General features: G+C 30.9%; 3 protein-coding genes across 5 annotated transcripts; all 3 read right to left on the minus strand.

Moving 5' to 3' along the window:
• Positions 1-1,209: 1,209 nt before the first annotated feature.
• Positions 1,210-7,244, minus strand: LOC107941763 (novel plant SNARE 11). The gene is made up of 10 exons (XM_016875366.2): positions 6,501-7,244; positions 6,271-6,363; positions 5,941-6,034; positions 5,784-5,821; positions 5,001-5,092; positions 3,774-3,853; positions 2,973-3,029; positions 2,737-2,829; positions 2,566-2,640; positions 1,210-1,765 (listed from the first exon to the last, which is right to left on the minus strand). Exons 1-10 carry the CDS (start codon positions 6,575-6,577, stop codon positions 1,676-1,678), a joined length of 789 nt encoding a protein of 262 aa, XP_016730855.1. The 5' UTR covers positions 6,578-7,244; the 3' UTR covers positions 1,210-1,675.
• A 1,332-nt stretch (positions 7,245-8,576) lies between these two features.
• Positions 8,577-11,878, minus strand: LOC107941769 (casein kinase II subunit beta-1). Of its 2 annotated transcripts, none has more exons than XM_016875373.2 (5): positions 11,246-11,878; positions 10,033-10,251; positions 9,734-9,843; positions 9,462-9,627; positions 8,577-8,933 (listed from the first exon to the last, which is right to left on the minus strand). In XM_016875373.2, the coding sequence occupies exons 1-5, from the start codon at positions 11,475-11,477 to the stop codon at positions 8,803-8,805; spliced, it is 858 nt and encodes a 285-aa protein (XP_016730862.1). In that variant the 5' UTR covers positions 11,478-11,878; the 3' UTR covers positions 8,577-8,802. The 2 variants fall into 2 exon arrangements, with proteins under 2 accessions (XP_016730862.1, XP_040960686.1); XM_041104752.1 differs by having other exon boundaries at positions 9,734-9,885; positions 11,246-11,842.
• Positions 11,879-16,696: 4,818 nt separating this feature from the next.
• LOC107941762 (calcineurin B-like protein 1) lies at positions 16,697-20,269 on the minus strand. Of its 2 annotated transcripts, none has more exons than XM_016875365.2 (9): positions 20,033-20,269; positions 19,364-19,591; positions 19,092-19,174; positions 18,366-18,425; positions 18,120-18,228; positions 17,979-18,031; positions 17,787-17,867; positions 17,126-17,238; positions 16,697-17,035 (listed from the first exon to the last, which is right to left on the minus strand). In XM_016875365.2, exons 2-9 carry the CDS (start codon positions 19,440-19,442, stop codon positions 16,972-16,974), a joined length of 642 nt encoding a protein of 213 aa, XP_016730854.1. In that variant the 5' UTR covers positions 19,443-19,591; positions 20,033-20,269; the 3' UTR covers positions 16,697-16,971. The 2 variants fall into 2 exon arrangements, with proteins under 2 accessions (XP_016730854.1, XP_040960705.1); XM_041104771.1 differs by having other exon boundaries at positions 20,037-20,191.
• Positions 20,270-22,492: the final 2,223 nt, after the last annotated feature.

Genomic DNA, 22,492 nt, shown 5'->3' on the forward strand with positions numbered 1-22,492 from the left:
AAGTACCAAATTAAGATAAAAAAATATTAGTACTAAATTAAACATTAAAAGCAAATTCAAGTATGAAATGATATATTAACATTTAAAATTTTAAGGGATTTCGATTTTGTCGTCCATTATCTAAGGTGAATCCCATTTGATAATAGATGATTATCATCTATCTTCCTTGATTTTTTGCCGAGGATTTGGGGCATTGAAAGTGACTATCATAAAACGCATCGTTTTACCATGTTGAAACTTTAAAGTTTACTTTTCTGTGAAAAACTTTCTTGGTAGAAACTTTCCTTTTCTTTTGCATTTTCTCATCAAACTTTAGACCTTTTATAGAGAACTCAAATATATGAAAATATTTCTTTCAATCAATTTTTAGGAGGCCAGCACATTACTAATACGTTATTTCAACTTCCAATAAACTAGTGACACGTGGGTTTTTATTTGTTAAAAGTTATGTAATTTTGAATATACACTATAGATAAATTGTAATTTTTTAAGTGAAATTCTTCCAAACTGCTATACATGATTGTAAGACTCAACCATGCCAACTTTAGTTTCAAGGAAAGTCACTTTATTACCATCCTTGGGAAACAATTATTACATATCTTTATTTTATTTGAAGAATCTCGTTAAGTCAACCACTTTGATCAGAGAAGTTTATCTATTGAAAATATTTTATCAAGAAAGTGTATTTGCCATTGCATGGTTATCGGTACCAATGCTTTGTATACATATTCTGTACGTGGATCTTGTCCTATCATATCAATATCCACTTAAGGTAATTTATAAAGACAAAATTCACTACAATTTCCAAATGCATATGTTAAAGGCTCACCAACAACTCAACAAGTCACTCAACAAGGTACGTGACTTCATGGGATCCACATGAAAAACTTATAAATTCCCTTCATAAGCATAGCTCAATCCCTTTTTTTACGATTAACGTTATGACTTCGCACATCCATCATGTGAATCATCTCCAACCTCTCAAACCACTTCTTTGTACGAACAAATTTCATTTAGCATTTTGATGATCTTTTATCTAAGTCATTTCATTTTAAAAATATTTAATTATGGTTTTAGTACCTCTACCATGCAGAATATGGTTGATAGGAATTTCATGCGACTTTAACTATATAATCAGATACCAATAAAATAAAATTCACATTATTACTTTAAAAACATCAACTAATTGTGGTATCAATTTAAACCTACTAATGATAACACCAATTTATTCAAATTAAAATAATAACAAAGTTCAGAATAGGGACTGAAATCATAATTAGACCTCTGCTAGGTGACTTGATACTAATGCTTCTATACTTAAGAATAGCATCAAAATAGAACTAAAGAACATAACAATGCATAGAGCAAAAGAAAATATAGGAGGTTTTAAATTACACAAAGGCAAATGAACTAACAAGCAGCAGCCATTCCTCTCGTCCATCAGGTCAAATTTCTTAGCTCTAAGAAGCAAAATGGTTCGACGAAACTCAACATGCTATTTGCTAATGCTATTCAACGTATAATAAATACTGCCGGTTCACACCAAACGCAACCACATGTATCAGTTCTTCAACAGGGGCATCAGCCATGGATAATGGCCGGTCAATTCGTTGTTTCAGTTCGGCTGCGAATAATCCTGATAGCATATCATCAGGTACTTTTGTTCATAACTCTTTCAATGAGGAGTCCAAAGTAATCGACGGTTCATTGCAGGCGGTGCTAGTCCTGGAATATCCCGGATTTCCTTGTTGTTTGGATTCACAAACTGAGAAACAGAACACCAATAATCGATCACAAAGTATATAAACCATGTCGAAGTTCAGTGGTTCAATGGGGAAGGGGCGTGTACTTTTAGTTTTATAATTTAATCGAATTAGTTTGGTTAACAAGACCGTCACCTTATCTAATTCAGTCCGTCGATTAAAGGTTTTTTTTTAATTATGATTATTGATTAATTCAATTAGAAACAAAATAATTAATCGAAATTATTAATAATATATTACATAGCCCAATACATTATATAAGCCCAAAATATAAAAATTAACGAATTTATATATGTATATTCTTTTAATGAGCTTAAAAAGTGCTAGAAATTTCATCATACTTATGCGTTTGAAAATTATGCATATAGAACATAAATATAAATTGTGACACCAAATTAGTCATATACACAATTGTTGAGGTTTATAAATTATGAATAATATAATTAAAATGTAAATATTATATTAAAATGAAATTTTGATTTAGTTGTAAAGTTAATATTTTATTGATGTAAACAACACAAGTTTATATCTAACCACTTACAAAATTAAAAAAATATTCATGGACTTAAATAATAGTATAGATTATAAAAACTAAAATTATTTAAAAATATAAAACTAAAAAATAAACAAAAAATAAAAATAAAAAAAAACTAGTAAAAATTTCGGTTAACTTAGATTAACCATTCCAACTAACTAAAATTATTTCGATTGGTTAATAATTTTTAAAAAATTTTGATTAGATATTTTAAATTTTCGATTAACTAAATCGATTATTTTAATTTGAGGTGGAGAAATAGAGTACCTTGACAATTATGATGGCTATGATACCGGTCACAATGAGAAATAATAGTGCCATAATGCACTTATCAGTAGCAACCTGCATACAAAAAGTAAATACATTAGAAAATGCATTTTAATGGTAGAGACAGCTTAAATGAATGAAAAAAAGGAAGTGAATGTTTGAGAGATTGACCTGCCTACCAATTTCTTTGACTAATTTAGATGCTTTTTGGATCGAAAAATGGATAGAATCGAGATCATTAACTATCCTGCTCATTTCTTCAGTCTAAAAAATATGAAAGAGGTAATATATATTAGTAATCACTGTGGTAATACCAAAGAGTAAAACAGTAAATTCAACCTGAGACCAAAAATGCCCATGAACTTTTTTTTGATGATTCTTAATGCTTTGAATTGAAGTTAATTTACCTGAGCCTTGAGAGTTGCACCAGTCTCTGTTCCAACATTAACAGTTTCTTGAACAACCTATCTTATAAACCGGGTCAAACAAAAATATAAGACTGAAAATGAATCAAACTTAAACGAATTAATTTATATTTATGTTTGTTTGTTTATTTTTAATATTATTCGTATTCGTTTATTTAGAATAATGTGTTCATATTCTTTTATTTAAGTTAAATGACATATTCTTTTATTTAAGTTAAATGAATATGTTTATAAACATTAATACATGAACATATAACTTACTTTTTAGATATGAAATAATAAAATATAGATATTGATAATTATGTTATAAATAAAAAAATTTACACAAACAATAATAATATTATTAATTATATAATAACTGGACAATGAATGAACTTTAAATAAACTTCAAATGATTTATTAAATGAGTTTTAAATAAATTTCTTTGTGAACATAAATGTACTGAACAAGCTTTGTTCATGTTAGATTCGTTTAATAAATGAATTGTAAAATTTTGTTCAAATATGTTTATTCAACTTGATAAACAAACAAATACCTAAAGGTTGATGAACTATAAATTAAATTTTCTATTCATTTCATGTTGGATTCGTTTAATAAATGAATCTTAAAATATTATTAAAATTTGTTTATTCAACTTGTTAAATGAACAAACATCTAAATGTTGATGAAGAATTAATAGAATTTTCTATCCAAGTACAACTCTATCCAAAGACAACCAATTATTTTGAAGTAGATGAAGTATATGTTAACAAAATCTTATGCACGGAAAGTACTGATACTAACCTTCTTAGCCCTGTTAATGGCTTGATCAGTCTCATCCATCATTTGGTATCCTTTATCCATTAGCTGCTGGTTTGTCATATCTGCAAAACATACAGGCCCTGTCTCATTAACAGTTTAAAATTGAAGTACTTACACATTATTTCCAGTCAACATTTCATCATCATCCCAAAAATCAATATCAAAGGGGTGAGAACGAATATGGAGAGTGCATCAACAGTAAAACAAAGATTATAAAACATGTTTTAGCAGTTAGATAAACTCTGATCAACACTCTTATAGTTATAAATATAGCATAGTGTACACTTCCATTAAGTAACATAAAAAGTACAATTATAAACAGGTTGACCGTTTTCTTTAAGGTGCAAAAAAATGTTGAACCAAATGATCAGAGTTTTTTTTATCAACCTTTTCATCCCTTGTGATATTGAGTGTGTTAGACAACTCATATTCTAGCTATAGCATAAAATTAGGTAAAAAAAACCTCTCCAGTCCCTCTCAATTTTGATATTGAGCAAATTAGCCCCTCTCAAAAAAATCAAAGCAATTTAATACCTGTTAATTTCAAAAGTTAGCAATTAAGGACAATTAGTCTCAAGGTTAATGTTTTCCGTCAATTGTAAATAATTTTGATTGGTATAATAACAAATTTAGCTTTCAAAGTTTAAACATTCTATCAATGTGGTCCCAATTTAACAAATTTAGCTTGCAATATTTGTGTAAATGTGTAAATGTTGAGGCTAAATTTGTTGAATTTTTTAGAAGCAATACCAAATTGAAAAAACATGTAACATTAAGCACTAAATTTGTTGTTATACCAATCAAAATTATGTACAATTGACAAAAGACATTAACACCATGATTAATTGTCCTTAGTTGTTTACTTTCAAAATTGATAGGGATTAAATTGCTCTGATTTTTAGAGAGACCAATTTGCTCAATTTCAAAATTGAGAGGGACTGGAGATGTTTTTTACCCTCAAAATTACTACAAACAATTACTGAGAATTGTTATGTCTACGCTTCAAAAGAAAAAGCAAAAGAGACTATTTTGTGCAAGTGAGTTCTGCATCTTCATAGATTGTTGACACCACAAGCAAACACTGATTAGGAAAGAACTACATCTACCTATATTACTATTTGAACAGAAAATTTCAACTTGTGCTTCGAAATAAAAAAAATACAAAAAATCAGCTGAAATAATAATATTAAAAGAAGCTGATAGACTTACTGGAAGCTAGCATGTCATTATCTTCACTAAAGCCTTCATTAGGCCCATCAAAGAGATCAACTCGTTTATTACTCTCAAGGTTGCTTTGATATCTGTAACACAAGAACAACAACATCAAATAAAGTCAAGTAATATATCAAATACCAACAAAGTTATTATTTCATAATAAATGTCTTTTCTTTACAAATTACAGATTTTCAATCAATAAAATTTAGTTCAATGGCACCAGATCATAAGGTTTGATCAGTAAAAGTATCATGGGGCCCTTTTATTAGTAGTCGAATTGCATTTTGTTCTCTCTATTAAAAAAAATAGGCTAATTAGTCTCTATACATGTAAACTGATCTTTCTGTTAAAAATTTCATCAATTTCTATTGTTAAAAAATAGTCTTTGTATGCTAAAATGAGGTACACGTGGCATACCACATATAACTATTTGGTTATTTTATCAGTAATGCCACTTTTTAACCTGTAGAAATTGATAAATTTTTTAACAGAAAGCACCAATTTGGGCTTAAATCTAACATACAATGACTAATTTGTCCCTTTTTATGTAAAGGGGTAAAATGCAATTTGATTCCTAGTGCAGGGACCTCCATAGTATTTTTACCAAGACTGATCAAAGGAAATGGTTAAAGGAAAACGAACAGCGAATAGGAGATGGGATGAGGGGTTCTTAACTCTGAAAAATAGATAGCTCTGTCCATAATATTATAAATTATATAACTAGTTAGAACATGAACATGCATGAATTAATCTTGTCGATACGGATTACAGACTTACCGTTTCTTAAGGGCAACATATGAATTCAACTCCTTGACCTGCATAAAAAGCCCGTAAGTTTGAGAAAACTTAGAACACAAGATACTCAGCCAATAAACCGTAGGATTTAAATATAAGAACAACAAAAATAAATAGAACTTAAAAAGTTATAAAGCACCATTGATTGCTTCTTTTCGCTCAGCATTCTATGGGTGTTTGCATTAGTTCTTCTCTCCATTGCCTTTACTTCTCTATCAAACTCTTTGATTAGCCTGAAAGAATAAGTAGATCACCACAGCAGAATATATTTAAAGGTAATGCTAATACTTACTCTTGCGGAAACAATTTAATGACATACAACGCTGGTTTTAAGTTAGATTTTTGTTCTTTATAAAGTGAATAACCAAAGCATTATAATTCCAGCAGCTTATTTAAACAAAAGTACATTATACTTTCAAAGAATCAAAAGTATAGATAATACTCAAAAGAAGTATGGATCTGAAGTTACCTCTTACACTCTCGCATCTTGCCGGTAAGCTCTTCCAATTGCCTGCTCTGTCGATTAACATCCTTAATCTTATCCAGTTTCTGGAACCCATTCCTGTTAAACAATGTAGAAACCAGAAATGCAAGTTTATAAACATTCAATCGTAAATGATGATAAAATTTACATTGAACAATCTGATTAGAACCTACATTGTCATTACATAACTAAAAGATCAGAAATTAAATTCTTACGATAATGCTCGAAAAATATCGGCGATTTGTCCGTCGATCTCCGCTAGCTCTTCGCTAACCGCGGATAATGAATCCATCTCTCAACCTTTTGTCTCTCAACTTCAATTCAGTCTAAATAAATGAGTACAAATTTAAATAATTTTTTAGCTGACGATTTCAAAAACACACGATCGCGCCAAACCAGAAACAGGAAATAAATTCAAATTTCTAAAGCAGATCTGTTCATTTCAGCGCCAATGGAATCGTAAATTCTACTAACAAAACTTCATTTAGTGGCGAAGCTTCAATTCACCGATCGAAAAGCAAACAACATTGATCTTGAGCGTCTAAAGTTTTCAAAAGAAAATTTACAAAATTTTAAATCCAAGTCATGGATCTGGATCTAAAAGAGTCGATCATACAGAGTCTTCTCATGATTTAAAGATCATTTTGGATTTTTTTTTTTTTTTGAAATTACGTTATGTTTTTTTTTTCTTTTAAATTTAGGATTTAGTTGGTCGTTTTGGAGGGGAGAGGGGTTTTAGGTGGGAAGGTATAAAACCTCCCGGTAATTTGGGACGTTTAAAACCGAAATAAGGAACACTGAAGTGGGGGCCCACCATGAATGCGCGCTATTGTTTTTTATTTAAACGGTCATAGCGTACGATCCGATAATATTGTCCGTTGGATAGTCATGTTTCTGGAACTGGTGGACAGATCGGATTATCAATTTTTAATTCCGTCGATTTGTCTACTTTAGTTAGTTTTATCAATTTACGGGTCAATTGATTTTATATTTTTTATTATATTAATACTATAGTTATGCTCTGATTAGCTGTTACGGTCTAATTCAAACATGTTCTTAAAAGGTCCAACCTTCTTAAAATAATTTTTTTAAACGATAAAATTAAAATTATAAATATATAAATTATTAAAATGATAAAATTACATCTTTACTATTATAAAAAATATACAACTTAATTTTGTCTCTATTTTTTTTTCCTTCATCCTTGATGGTTGAATAGAGAGATATAATTTAACTTTCTTTAAAAGAATAATAAACTACAAAAATAGTTACTCAAATTTTAACATGTTACTATTTTGATTACTATTTCTTTTAATTTAATCACTCCTATTAGATCACTTGCAAATTACGACTTATAATCACTCTACCATAAAAATACATCTAATCATTAAACAAAATACTAACGTGATTATCTTTTTATTGGTAAATTTAACATTCAACATTTTACACACCTTATCAATTTAGTCATCAATTTAATCAAGATTCTAAATTTTTTTTAATAAACTTAACTCTTAACATATAAAATATTTACATATTTTATCAATTTAATCATAATCTTAAAAATTAAAAAAATTATAATCAAAATAACAACGCATTAAAACAAATGATACATTTGAATCCGTTAGGTGTATTTTGAAAAATACGATGGATAAAAGTATGAATTATGATTTTGTTTTTGTTTTTAAAGATTAATGGTACATGTTCTAATTGAATCTTTAAACTTCACAAATTTAAAATTTAATCCCTATATTTTTATTTCCAAAAAATTAATCTCTTTACTTTGAAATTTTCAAAAACATTAATACTGTTAATTCTTTTTTGTTAAATTTTTTAATGTAACATTTTGAAATAAAAAAAATACCCACCAACTTAAAAATTAATGTTATAATAAACCTAAATTTAACAGTGTTAACAGTTAAAATTAAATTTTGAAATCTTTGAAATCTAAAAAATAAAGAGACTCAAATTGGGACTAAATTCTAAATTCTCATAACATATTTTAATCTAAAATGTGAAACAAGTAGAGGAAATGTACAGGGAAATCCCCTCACAGTTATCCATTGAACTTCAATTTTCAAATGAAACAAGTAGATGAACTAAATTACTGTAAAATAAAAGTAGAGGAAATGTATTTAAAAAAATCCGAAAACTAATGGAAATAAAAGCAGAACTAAATTTCAAAAATCTGAAATGTACAGGGACTAAAATATATTTGAACATGATAAAAAAATGCAACGGTGAGCTGAACCAAAAGGAAAATTGATAGTTACTCTACCAAGAAAGAATTCTGATGAAGAAATTGAAAATTTAACAATTGAAATATATAGTAATTCGTTTAAAAAAAAACATCAAATAAAAAGGACCTAAAAACATGATATGATTACCTGAAAGACTGCAGAACTATACCTGATCTCATTCAAAAGCATTGCTTCCAAAATAGATGATTAGGGCAAATGGCAATACAACTGATGAAGAACTATTTTTGCCCCAAAAGAGAGCTTTAATTCCGACATTATATCACGGTTTGTGGATCTTGAACCCGAATACTCTTGGTACGTAGCTTTGAGTTGCCTTTTGTGGCTTCAGATGTTGGTATGTCATCAAGAACAGGCTTGGAAATGTTGTCCCGAAATAGGCACCGTCAGTGTCTAGTTAGAATTAAGGTAACTAAAATGCAGGAACTATAAGGAATGTTGAAAACTATAGATGGATAAACGATTCGTAACAATTCGTGGTTGGAAGTAAGTGGTAGTTGAATTTTCCCTAAGCATTTGGACTAAGTTCAAATCCTAAAGTCATTACAATTAGAAGGGCTTTACCTAAATACCACTCAACCCGAACAAAATTGTTCTCAAGCTGTAAAACGGATTAGAAAAGTTGTGGTAAACAATAGTTGGATAACATGGCATGCTTGTTATTTGTCCCCCCTTGACTTCTTCCTCAAGCATTTGGACTGAGTTCAAATCCTAGAGTCATTACTATTAAAATGGCTTTGCCTGAATACCAACCAGAACGAAAAGAAATATTCTCAGATTGTAAAAAAGGATGAGAACATGAGAACATATGTGATTATACAAAAACAATAGATTGATAACATGGCCTGCATATTATTTGTTTTCCCCCACAAAATGCATGCAACAAGTAATAGCAAATAAGTTCAATGGCTAAAAGGATACTGCCTTGGTACTTGGAGCGAGGGTAGAAGATATCTTCGCATCGAGGGCAGTATATTTTTACGGTGCTTGATCGAGGAATATCTGATTGACCGACTGGAAGACATGGTTGTCCGCAGCAGTAAACTCTAGGGCATCTTCCAAAATCGTAGTTCTTATACTTGTCCAGCTGAAAAAGTTAAAAAACATATATATATACATTGTTGTAATCAGTTGCTCAAATTACACACACATGTATAAATGTATGAAATCATAGTTCACAGCGAGTATCTCACCATAGCGGCAATCCCTTTGCCTGTCAAAATGTATCGAGAATGAATCAGACCATAAAGCATCTCTGCCGCAGATTCAACTAATTCATTTTGCTCCTCCGTAAACATATCTCCTACCAATTTCAGTTTAACGTGAATTTTCTCACTGCAAGAAACTAAAAGATAGAAACTAGCCATGTTGCTAAATGACATAAATAATGGGTTCGCCATCATCAAGATTCAAAAGCAAGTATTAGAAGGAAGGGACAGATTTTCACACATCCGGAGAACTTGATATGAGAAGAAACAAACCATAAGCTTACCGTGAGAAGATTCAACATCCAAAATCAAATCAAGAGCATAATCATAGTAAGGAACTTGGCTACTTAGCCCACAAAGGTTAAAATCATCTTGTATGTAGTCATCATCAACTTCGCAAAAGAATTCATTTCCACGTAGATTGCAAAACCATGAGATCCAAGATGTGTCATCCCCGTCGGAACCACTAACATCCGACTCTTCACTGTCAGTTTCAGATTCATCTGCAGTAAATGAAATCCAAATTCGTATCAGCATATGTCACTAAAGCATCACCACCACACACCAAAAGGTAACAACCGTCACTTTGAAAACATGGTTCATAGACGAGTAATCATTGGACGAACAATAGTGAATTTAAATCGTACAAAGATGAATATATAGAGGTTTACAAAACATATATGCCTTTTGACTTCATTTGATACTGAAAAATGTGGGAAAATACAAAAGGCTAAGACAAACTTAGTTTCGAAGCTGACAGATTGTTCAAGGCCGTAAACCTAGACATTGAGCAAAACTTATTCATACAAATACAAGGTTTGGCCAATCATGTTGCTCAAACTCTTCATTTTTCATGTGTCCAACAAACAGATGTAAGGATATGAACTCCAAGATCCTTCAAATACATGGAAAAACTTAAAAAAATTAACCATACCCGTGTCAGATACAGTTATGTATCCGACACTCACACCCGAGTCCCAGTAACGTAGTTGGCCAATACCCTTATAAACTACCCCCAAACCCCTCCACACACAAACACATTTCCCCAAAAGCCAGACCGGCGTTAACTGAAGACTCGAGTACAAGTCATTTGCCACTCTACTTATGCTTCAATCGGTTATTTTTCCCTCAATTACAGATAGGGAAAGAACACCTAGTTGAAAGTTAAGTGCTATTGTGAGCAATGTAAACATAAATCTTTAAGCTTTCTTATCTATTTTTCTCACTCTTTTCTCAAATGCAAGCATCAAAACATAAGCATTATAATTTGTTAACAAAATTCATATTAATAACAATAAAATTTCATAATTTCATCAATATCCAGTTTCAATTACGTAAATTCAAAATTTACTAAAGCTAGACATAAAATCAAATAATGATAACAAAAAAAAACCCCTAAATTTCTCGTAAGTTCTTCAAAACAATCCAAAATTTTTATAAACTAAAAATCCTAAAATCATCAAAACATGGATATGTGGTTATGTTTATAGTTTATACCACCGGAGGCGTTCGCTTTAGGTAGAGAAGCAGAACAAGAGTCACGGTAATGATCAGGTGGATGCTTCCCCATTTGAAGGGACTGCGATGACTTATCCTTTCCGTTGATTGCTCTCGATGTTGACGGCGACGATCGTTCCAGTTGCTTATCAAGCGCTTCGTTGATCCGTTTCCGATCCACCGAACCTACCTCCCCTTTGGAACCACCGGCTGCTCTCTCTCCTCGGTACATATCTTTTCTTCTCTTTTTTTTCCGTTGAAATGAACCGCTCCCGTTATCGCCGATTCATAGCGTGGAATGACGATAATGACCCTATCTCCCCTAAATCTAGGGTTTTCTCTCCTTTTTTTTTTCCTTTCTTTTTGTTTCTGCTTTAATTTTAATGGAGCTATTTGCTTTAAGTTAACCCATTATTATTTATTTATATTTATTTATTTTATATTTGGATTTTATTGGAACAGTTGATTTTTTTGCTGGATTTTTATGGAGGAAGAAACAGAGGAGATAGAGAGAGAAAGGAGGGGAATTCTTAGAGAGAGTATAGAGGGTTAAAATCGGTAGAGAATTCTTAGGTTCCGGCGATTTGGCCGATAAATCGGCGGGTTATAGCTTTGGTTTTGTATTTAAGGGGCGGGGGGCATTTATTGTGTATGATTCATCCTACATTCTTTATATTACTGATCTACACGTGGCGCTTGATCAGCAACTCGCATGTTACTGATTTTTTTTCCAGCAATTAGGTTAACTTTGATATTTGAACTTAAGAATTAGATTTATTTTGATCACTCAACTTAGAAAAAATAAAAATATGATGATGTTTCATTCTGAGATAGTGCCACATTATTACTTAAAAAATAAAAAATTTAGATAAATTTATAGGTGAGTATGACATTTAATGTTTTAATAATCAAGCAATAGTTGAACATGTCAGACAATCGGTTCTTAATTTAACTAGTTCAATCAGTTTGACTGTCGAACTAACAATAATTAAATAATTAATTAAAAAATCATAAAAAAAAAATTTTAAACTGATTCAACCTATTCAATTTTTTATTTTTGTCTCAATTTTCTATTTTTATCAATTTTAAGCAGCTTATGAGTTAATCAATTCAATCCTTTTATTATGACCATTATATCTATTAGTTCTCGATTTGTCCGATTCGGTTTTACTTTAGTAACACTGGTCAGATCATCAAATCTTGATAAAATCTAAGTTCAGGGACAAAAATGAATTTAGTTGTCAAGTTCAATGACCAAATTAGATAAAAAAAAAAGTATAAGTAAGGGGTGATTCTTTTGGGAGAAGTATTTGAAGTGTCTTTCTCCGAACATTTGGTCTAACATCCAACAGTGATTGGTATTGTCCTTGGGTCATGCTATGTATAGTTCACAAAGGGGAAGCGTATCGAGGTAATAGATTATTCGTGGGCACACTAACACCCACCAAAGAGAAGTGAGTGTTTTCGCTCTTCGTAAAGTCTCGACGAAAACAAAAGACAAAATCTCAATATGACACGAGGACGATATTAATCATTATTAGAGTTTGACCAAAAGCTTCTCTCAAAGAATTCAACCCTACAATAATCCTTAATGCTTTACTTTCATATTTTGATTCTTGTTTCTTGAAATCAATGATTCTCCCAAGACGCAAACAAAGGTTTGAGTAACTCACTTTCGTGTGTTGGTTTAGTATCTTTCAAAAAATGCAAGAAGGCTTGGCGTTGGCATTATTTAGTTAAATTGTCTCATAGAGAACATGTTCATTCAATTTGAAGTGTCAAATCCAAAGCTAAGATTTATCATTTTATGTTCCCACCTTTTTAGAAGCCAATGTTTGAATCCATTGACCCACAAGCAATAATGTCCACTAAAGAGTTTCAAGTTCTCCCATGTGAGCTAAGCTAGTCTTAAAGATAAACTTTGTCTTGTGTATTCATAGAAAAAACACCACATGATGCAAAAGCCTTTTGTTCACCTTGCAATTTGAGCATTCTATTTTGGCTACTTCAATAGATGCTTCTAATGCTTCAAAATCATAACATTTCATGTTGAGGTACTTTTGTTTTTTTTTGTTTAATTTATACTTATTCATGTGTCAGGTCATCACTTGAAAAATAAAAGAGTTTGGACAAAAATACGATGCCTGAAAAATGAGTTTAAGTAAAATAATTACATATGTTAAATAATAATTATATATATATTTATATATTTATATATTTATACTTATATTAAATTACTAACCCAATAACAATTAAGTCCATTACTCAAAATTTTAAAAAAAAATTCTACTAAATAACCCAACCCAAAATATAAAATTTTAAAAATTATATTTAATACAATAAAACATGTATTATATTTATAATAGTGTTTTTTTTATATAAATACTTTTTAATGTATTTTAATGTGTTAGAAAACTTTTATTTAATACTTTTTAGTGTATTATATTTTTTAAAATTTTATTTTTAAATAAAAATTAATCTAAAAAAATTAAATATGGACGAGTTCAAATTTACCTTTTTTTAAATTAGTTTGGGCTTTGATAAAAAAAATAAACTAATTTTACAGCTCGAGTCGAACTTAAACTTAAAAAATTAATCTAAATACTTTATCTAGCTTAGTTCATAAAAAATTAATCTAAATACTTTATCTAGCTTAGTTCATAAGCACCTCTAGTAAAGTTGGGTCGTGCTTGTTGGTCTCTTGCGATACGTGGACTTCTGTATCAAGTTTTTTAAACCATAGGCCTGGGTCTCTGTGCTTGTATTGTCATACTAGAGTTATTCCTTTCTTTAGTATAGATGCGTTCTTTTATTAACTACATGCAGTCAAGTTCAGAACTCCGCAAGGGCTATCATTCTCCTTCAATATTTGCCACTGTTCAAACTTGAAGCTCAAGGACCTGAGGAGGAGGAGGAGGAGCTTGTGCTGGGATATTATGGTTATGCTGCGCAATGGCTTGAATTGTTATAGCAAACAATCGAAGAAAGCCTATAAATTGATGGAATAGTTTATTGTGCCAAGGAACTGTGACTACGATGAATAAATAGGTAACCAAGAAGAGTGAAGAGGGAAGAAAGATTGAGGCAAGGAGAGAAATGAAAAAGGCAATGGAAAACCCTGGAGCTGTCAAGCTGATAGGATGGGGAGTGAGAGGGATTTCAACAGAGAAGTAGAGGAAGATTCCCATTAACATAATGGCAACAAACAAGGCAAAGAAGACAAGTATAGAGGTGGAAACTGGTAGGGAATCAGAAAGTAAATCAAATGCAGAGTCGTTTTCGGATGCTACCAATAGAAACCGGATTACATTCACCAATGGAGGGATTGCATACCTCAAATCAATCAGGATCTGCATTTTTTTTTTCTTTTTCTTTGTGGCTTTTAAGGAATTCTGGGAATTGAGCAGGGGGCTAGGGACACTTATATACAACAGTGAAAGTCAAAAGGAGGAAGAACTGGTATGGAACACTGGAATGGAAAATGTATAGCTAAAGTTAAAGAAATAGAAAATAATGTTCATAAACCGAACAACGCTGCATTGTTTCAATCGCTGAATCCTTTTTTTCTGCATTGAACTCAATTTAGTGTTACCCACCCATCAGTGCATGTATCCGATTCTTGTTTTATATATTGAAAAATTAATTAAATTAGGAATTTGTGTAACAAAATATAAATTAAGAGGTATAAATTACTATCCATAGGTAAATGAAAAAATATGGGGACTAATTGTATAATTTAACTTAAAATTTTTGTTTGAAATGGTGATTTAACATGCCAGGTCATCTTACCATTACACCGTTAACGAAAATTAACGGCTCAATAACTAAAATATTAAAACATGTTAACGTAAGTGACTAAAACGTAACATTTCAAACATAAATGACTAAAATTTAACTTGAAGGAAACAAAAGTGAATATTTTAATAGTTTACCTTATATATAATAGTAACCATTATAATATAATTTCTTATAATTCTTAAATAGTTTTCTATAATAATTCATTATATTAGTGAATTGCATTCGAAGTTATTTACACGACAGATTACTAAGAAATTTAAACTTTCAATAATTTTATCTTATAAAGTTACTCTGATAAAAAACCAACTTACTAGAGTATCTACATTTTCACCAAACTTCATATAGAGGAGCTTTGAAAATTCTAAATACTAAGCAAGATGGGTCAAAGTGACCCCAAATCATAAGAGCGACTTAGTCCATTAGTTCACACCTTGGTCACAAGTTTTTGTGCTCGGCCTATGACATTTTCCCCCAACTGTTCTAGCAACATTTCCATTGCTTTCTTAAAATAATATCAATCCATCTCATCTCGGAACTGCCACAATACCTCGGCTAATTCCCAACTAATCTTGCTATTGGATAGTTCCCTCAGCTTATAATTTTTCTGTTGAATAATTTGATTTGTCTCTCCACGCTATACATCTCAATACCTCATTACAACTTGTCCCGATTGAGATCCCCTGATTCTCACGAAAAGACTTGAGCACACTTACGTTGAACACTAGGTGGACTTTTAAGTATTGTTTACAACTCTGGCTTGCAGACTAGCTTACCTATTAGCTGTTAGTTGTGTGTAACCTACAACAAACAAATGTGATAAGTCACACTATAACACTCTCAAGTGCCTTCCTTTTAACATATCTACTCTATTCGATTGTCCATTTTGCATATAACACTTCTTTGCCCACCAAGGTTAATGCACAATTCAAAAAGTTCATTGCTAGACATTGGCAGAAACCTTTGGACTTGGAGATGAATGGTTTTGAGTGATTGGCTAAAAGGTTAATTTAATTAGTCAAATCTATTTTAACAACAGAACATACAAAGTCAAACACGACCATAACTATTTCAGTTCGCGTAGCTGAGTTTGGGAGTCAATGAGCGAGAATCGTGGGACATGTCTAACTTTGTATTAACTTGTCGGTGATAGGATAATATATTAAAAACGTAAATTGTATTTAAGTAGTTCAATATTTTTTATTTGTTAAAGTTTTATGTTATAACTAAAAATAAAATTGTTCTTAGAGATTAAATTGTCAACAGAAGTTCAGTATCATTTTCTTTCTTAAATTTAGAACAGTTTTAATTACACAATTATTTTATAACTTCAAAATTTTTTATTTTTATTTTTATTTTAGATTTATATTTAATACACAAAAACAATGCATCAATCTAGTGTTTCCAAAATCGGATTTATGATTGAATAAAAAAAATCCAATTCAATCTATCCGTATATGTTCGTTGTCACTATTCTTCTCCGATGGAGTTCAAACATTATTAAAAACCATATAAAGACAAGTACGTAATTGAACGATCATATACTAGTTTAAGGGGGTTTTTTTTCTTTAATATATTTGCTATTTAGTCCTTTCTTAGAATTACAAGCAGTATTAGTTAGTATTCTAGCAATCCACCCCAAATAAACACAAAATCTAATTCTGAAACTGATACTGCATTACCACGGATCAATATGATTAAAAATGGAGAAAACCTTAAACTAAAAAAAAAGGTTAAATGAGAATGGCCTATACAATCAACTATTTTTTAAGCTACTACCCTTTACAAACATTATAAGCTTTAAGCCTTGTACCAAAAACTAGGCAATATCTTCACATAATGACAGCTCAATTTCAACAAATCATGCCACCAAAATAAAAATAAAAAGTGTGTTTCAAATTCAACCAAATGCATGAACCACCACATACAAATCAAGTGGCAACTTCATCTACTTCAGAATTGAAAACAAAGCTTGGGAATGTTGTTGTTATGTCCCTGCATAGTTGATGTTACACCATGGGTGAGTAAAGGTTTTTTTTTTTTTTTTTTCCAAGTAAAGGTGATTACGAGACTGGTAACGCGTACCTGAGGTATGGGAGGGTCATGATTTTCAACAAGGATGGATTACGAGAGACGAAGTTTTGCCATTCTGATATGTCTATCTTCCCATCCTGATTAATATCGGCTTCCAAGAATGTCTGTTCACAATTCCCAAGAAAGAGTTAAGAAACAATGCCTCAAATCAACAGTCACATGAAACCAGGTAATTTACAATCTTGGTGGCATTAACTGTCATAAAATCTTAATTTCATCAAACTACATCACTGAACTGAAGTCACTTACGAGCACTTCGTTAAGTAATTCTAATGGAAAAGTTTATTCCCATTACACATGACACTATGAAATCCCAAAATCGATTCTATTTAGAAAATAAGTCACGCACGCATGCCTTACGTAGTGAGCACAAGTAACCTAATTAGCTAATAGTAAAAGTTCAACAATATAATTTAATGAAATGGAATATTTATGGTTTACATGAAAGTGGTGTTAAGTTCAGTAACACAAAATGTAAATAATCCCATGAAACCATCTAACTGATGGTGTTCATATAAAGATATTGTCGATAGTGTAATAATTCCGGGCAATCAATAGGTTAGCCAACTACTAATTCAATAAGATTTGCCGGCACGATCAATTTTCTTCTCAATAGTTTCATAAACACTTATTTTACACAACAAGCTCTCACCTTATCAAGTATTGCCTCGATGGTTTCATCAGCTAACTTCATTTCAGATTCGCATAAAAGAGCAATCAGCATTTGCTTGACCTGTGCCAAAATCACATAAACCATGTTTGTATGAAAAATATAACTGAATGAAAAAGTAAATCCATGTAATAGCATGATATTTAAACAACAAACATATCAATCCCAACATACCTCATGACGCTCTATAAAACCAGTTCCATCCATGTCATAAAGTTTAAATGTAACTGCAATTTAAAACCATTAAGTTTAAAAAGAGAAGGAAGATTAAACAACTTGTGTAATTCGAGATAATTATATCAACTGTTTACTTACAATCTATTTTATCCTCTTGTGAGGCATTTGGATGGAAGACATTGAGTGCTCGAACAAAGTCACCAAAATCAATTATTCCCTTCTTCTTGGCGTCAAATAAATCGAAAATCTACATTGTATTAGAAGGTTGGATGAATATAAAAGGAACATTCCCATCAAAGAAATTTTAGACAAAACAAGTGAAACTTCAACCTTTAAGTGATATTGAATTTCTTACATAACAATAAAAAGAAGAAACTACTTTACCCGATTTGCAAAAATGTTTTCCTTCTTCCTATTCTTAAACAGCGCTAATTGAAATTCTTCCTGTATATACAACAATAGATGAGCGTTAAATTGGACACACAAATGTTCAATTTTGACAGAGAAGGAATAATGAGAAAAAAATAAACAAATCCCCTCGTAGTTAGAAAGTGGGAGGGACGAGGACAAATAACGGAAATATAAACGAGATGCAACTCCAATTCTTTTCAAAATGGAGAGATCTTTAAATAGCAAAGTCAATGAGAAAATGCAAAACAACTCAAAATCACACAGGCTGCCATGATCCACACCACCTTGCAAGGCATTACCGATTAGGCCACATAGTTTTATCCACAAAAGGCACTTCATAAGTTAAAGTTATAGGTATTGTGAGCACTTATATCTCAAAACCAACTCTAGTACACGAGAAATATGAGATTCACGGTCCCTCTCTAGGACTATGAATCCTCCCCCACTCTAACAAGGACCAACATCCTCAATGGCACATTTCTAATAGCCAACTTTAATACCAAATGCCACGTCCGACAATAAGCTACAAAGTTTGTTTGCTTCGGCTCATTGGACCTAATGGTTTTATCCAAGACCAATTCAAGTACACAGCTCATATGAAAGTTGATAGGCACATGCATAAGATGTAATGATCCTTATAACCACATTAAAGAAAAAGTAAAAGATCCATGGTATTACAAAGGAATCATAGAACTGTACCTTGCTAATCAAACCATCATCAACCACAGAACTGCTGATGCTCTTGAATAGCTCAAAAAGTGCTTCAACCTCACTAACACTAACTGCATATACACAAGAACAAACCAAGTAATCAATTTTGCAGCATAAAAGCAACACAAGGTAAGCAAATTTCCCTTCATAATTGGAAGCAAAAGCAATGGAACATCATTGTTTCAACCCCCATAAGAACAATCAAACAATTGGGTGCATTCAATGAATTAAAGAAAAGTTCAAATAGTCAACAAACTTACAAGCAGTTTGTGAAGCAAGAGTAACAGGATCTTCATACCCAGGATGTTGCCTTGTTACTTTAGAATGAAAGCAACCCATTTACTGGGAAACCTTTTTCTTTTTTTTTTTTCTTTTTTAAGGAAAGAAAGAAAACTTAAACAAAAAAAAAAAAAGAAGAAGAAGAAGTTCCTAGACCTAAAGCGCCTAGGCTTCACTATATTCTTCTGCCTGAAAAAACCATTTTAAACCTGCAAATTTATTCACAACATTTATTAGAAATCAAAGTAATTAGCTTTCAAAAAAAATACAGATCTCAGTCAAAAAATTTCATCGCAAAGAATAAAAAATAAAAAAGAAATATACAATTGAATCATAAATCTTATTCTTACATTGAAATCCAATTCGATAACTAATAAATTAATTTTCTTTTTAACCTAAGAACCAATCCAATTGATCAAAAGAGAAAACCTTACCCACTTTTTTTAAAAAAAGTAAATAAATTTCTGCGAAGTGTCCACCACACACATACATCATTAAAAACAATTCACCTTTTATTATTATTAAATCTCTGCAAAGTGTCCACCACGCATATATCATTTCAATCTTTGTAATTTTTCTTTAAAAAATTAACGAAAACAACTCAAAAAAATATATATACTTTTAAAAAAAGCAAGAATTGAGAAACTTACCGACCGGAAATTTGGCCGGAAAATTAAAATCCGTCGCTTAAAATGAACGACAGAAAAAAAAGGGAAAAAAAAGAGGCGGAGCTTTACAATCTCTTAACACTTTACAGGAGAAATGAACTAATTTGAAAGAGAATGTGAGAGGGGGGATTATATAGGAAAAGAAACAAATTATTGACGGCTTAATCCGACGGTCGAGATTTGATCACAAGAGCAAAAAAGCCTATTTTTATGCTTCTCTGTTTCTTTTTTGTTCTTTGTTCTTTTATATAATCAATGAATTTCAGTTTTTCTTTTTAGTTGGTCGAAAATAAAAGGATTAATTCTGCTAGACATCCTTAAATTATTACTTAAATTTTATATTATTTTAAATATTTAAAATTGTTTTAATTTAGTCCAAAAAATCAATCAGGTTCTTCTATTAACATAGACGGGGGATAAATGCCAAATCAAATATCAAATTATAAATAAATATATACTTGCTACATTATAATGGTCTTTTTTTAATATGTTAGATTTATGTTGTTTATTTGATAATGTTGAGAAGTGGTTGACTCTTTTTGGATAAATCTTCGAAGTATCATTTGTTTGGAATCGAAAAACCCTTAAACGGTTAACATTGTCCTCGAATTTGAGATGAAAGTTTGTCTCCTGACCGTGTTGAGAGCGTGAGTTGAAGTTAGGGTTTATAGAGTGAGAGCACCTTATTGGATCAAGTCATGCGTGATGCATGACCACTTACCAATGGGATTTGCACATCGTGAACTTGACTAGCTTTGAACCTTTGCCCCTTCTATGGTATCGACCAAGTGCACAACACACACGTCCCTTAGTAGGTGATCATGTGTCCACATAGTCTAATCTGACAAGGCAATCATGTTCTGTAAGCCTTGCCTCCAGCTCAAAATTGACTTATTTAAGGGTCTGTTGGCTCCAGATGGAAGACTTCTCCAAAAGGAGTTGACCTCCCATTTACAAATAGGCGTATATATGTTTACAATTTGATTCATGTGTTTTAAATAAAAGGCTTAATTCATGGTTTGACCCCTAAATTTATCCATTTTGGTATCTAAAATTTTTGTTGTCCCAATTTAGCACCTAAAGTATCAATTGCTTCCTAATTTGTTACATAAAGTATGCCTAAATTATGAATATAATTTGAGACAAAAAAAAGTTTAAGTACCAAAGTACAAAAATGGATATAATTCAGGGACTAAACCATGAATTTAGCCTAAATAAAATTAGTATGAGCTAATGAGACAACCTTACAATATTGATAATTTGAGGACTCAATTAAAATATTTTAAACTTTATAGTCTAATTCAAGATCTGAACGATAATTTAGGGACGTTAGGTGAAATTAACCCAAAGTAAAAAAAGCAAACCAGTGAAGTTAGAAACTAACGGAAAGGATCGTAGAATTAGCTTTAGGTGTGTTTGGGACTTTGTGTAGTTGGTGAAGCCAACAAATCGGATTGAGACGCGTTTAACTGCACGTGCATTTGAACGCGAGTGGTTGAATTCATTCTTTGGAATATTCCTTAACCCCTTCGTCTAAACAAAGAAAGTAATCAATTACCTTTTCTAGACAGTAATTTTCAGTTTATTACACATTTCTGCTAATTCAGTTTTAATTTTTTTCCAAGTATGTGTCAATTTCTTCAAAAAATTAATTATTATAATTAAAAAGGTTAATTTACTATTTCGTACTTGTTTAATTTAGTACTTGAGTTTAGCTTCAATATTTAAATTGATACTTAAATCAAATGACATCTTGTGGCCCGAAAAATATTTAACACTTAACTTAAGTAAACAAAATAGGTACTTAGTTGGAACAAGAAAACTCAAGTTCCAAATTAAACATTGAAGCTAAACATAAGTAATTAATTCGGATAAAATATAGTGTATTAACGCTAATTAAAACAAAGTTAATTATACCAAACATACTCAAACTATGACTTGGATCTTATATTGGTCTCCGAATTAAAAAACAATTAATCAAGTCCTTAAAGTATTATATCATATTAATGAGATTTTTCTGTAGCTTAGGTATTAAATGTCAACTCTAATATGATGTGGATCGAATCATGAATAATTGTGTACCTATTGCATGGATAATTTTAATTTAACATGCTAAAAAATAATCAATTTCATTTGCCTCATATTACGTTTTAGCAATTTACGTTATCGTTTTGTTACAAAGTGGTCACTCTGCCTTTAAGCCCTGTTACCTCCCTAACAGCAATCCTACGTGGCAGTCAAAATGAGTTTTAAATGCTGACTTGGATGTCGAACTGGGACAAAAATTTTAATTAAATAAATTTAATTAATTAAAAAATTTTAATTAAATAAATTAATTACATCTTGAGCTGGAGAAGAAAACCGTTCATCTCATTTTTCTTTTAGTTTTCTTTTCCATTTTGACTGAAAAAATTCTTCTTATCCCAGTTGGACATTCAAGTT

This window comes from Gossypium hirsutum, chromosome A03 (assembly GCF_007990345.1).
Source record: "Gossypium hirsutum isolate 1008001.06 chromosome A03, Gossypium_hirsutum_v2.1, whole genome shotgun sequence".
Lineage (NCBI taxonomy): Eukaryota > Viridiplantae > Streptophyta > Magnoliopsida > Malvales > Malvaceae > Gossypium > Gossypium hirsutum.

Excerpts from the sequence above, each read along its gene's own strand:
- LOC107941762 (XM_016875365.2), bottom strand. The coding sequence starts at position 19,442 with ATGGGTTGCTTTCATTCTAAAGTAACAAGGCAACATCCTGGGTATGAA. Across the intron at positions 18,229-18,365 it reads AAAACATTTTTGCAAATCGG|ATTTTCGATTTATTTGACGC; the intron begins GTAAAGTAGTTT and ends AATACAATGTAG. Across the intron at positions 17,036-17,125 it reads ATGACCCTCCCATACCTCAG|GGACATAACAACAACATTCC; the intron begins GTACGCGTTACC and ends TCAACTATGCAG.
- LOC107941769 (XM_041104752.1), bottom strand. The coding sequence starts at position 11,477 with ATGTACCGAGGAGAGAGAGCAGCCGGTGGTTCCAAAGGGGAGGTAGGT. Across the intron at positions 9,886-10,032 it reads GGATGTTGAATCTTCTCACG|TTTCTTGCAGTGAGAAAATT; the intron begins GTAAGCTTATGG and ends TCTATCTTTTAG. Across the intron at positions 8,934-9,461 it reads TCGCTCCAAGTACCAAGGCA|ACACTGACGGTGCCTATTTC; the intron begins GTATCCTTTTAG and ends AATTCTAACTAG.
- LOC107941763 (XM_016875366.2), bottom strand. The coding sequence starts at position 6,577 with ATGGATTCATTATCCGCGGTTAGCGAAGAGCTAGCGGAGATCGACGGA. Across the intron at positions 6,035-6,270 it reads AAGATGCGAGAGTGTAAGAG|GCTAATCAAAGAGTTTGATA; the intron begins GTAACTTCAGAT and ends TTATTCTTTCAG. Across the intron at positions 1,766-2,565 it reads TAGCCATCATAATTGTCAAG|TTTGTGAATCCAAACAACAA; the intron begins GTACTCTATTTC and ends TCTGTTTCTCAG.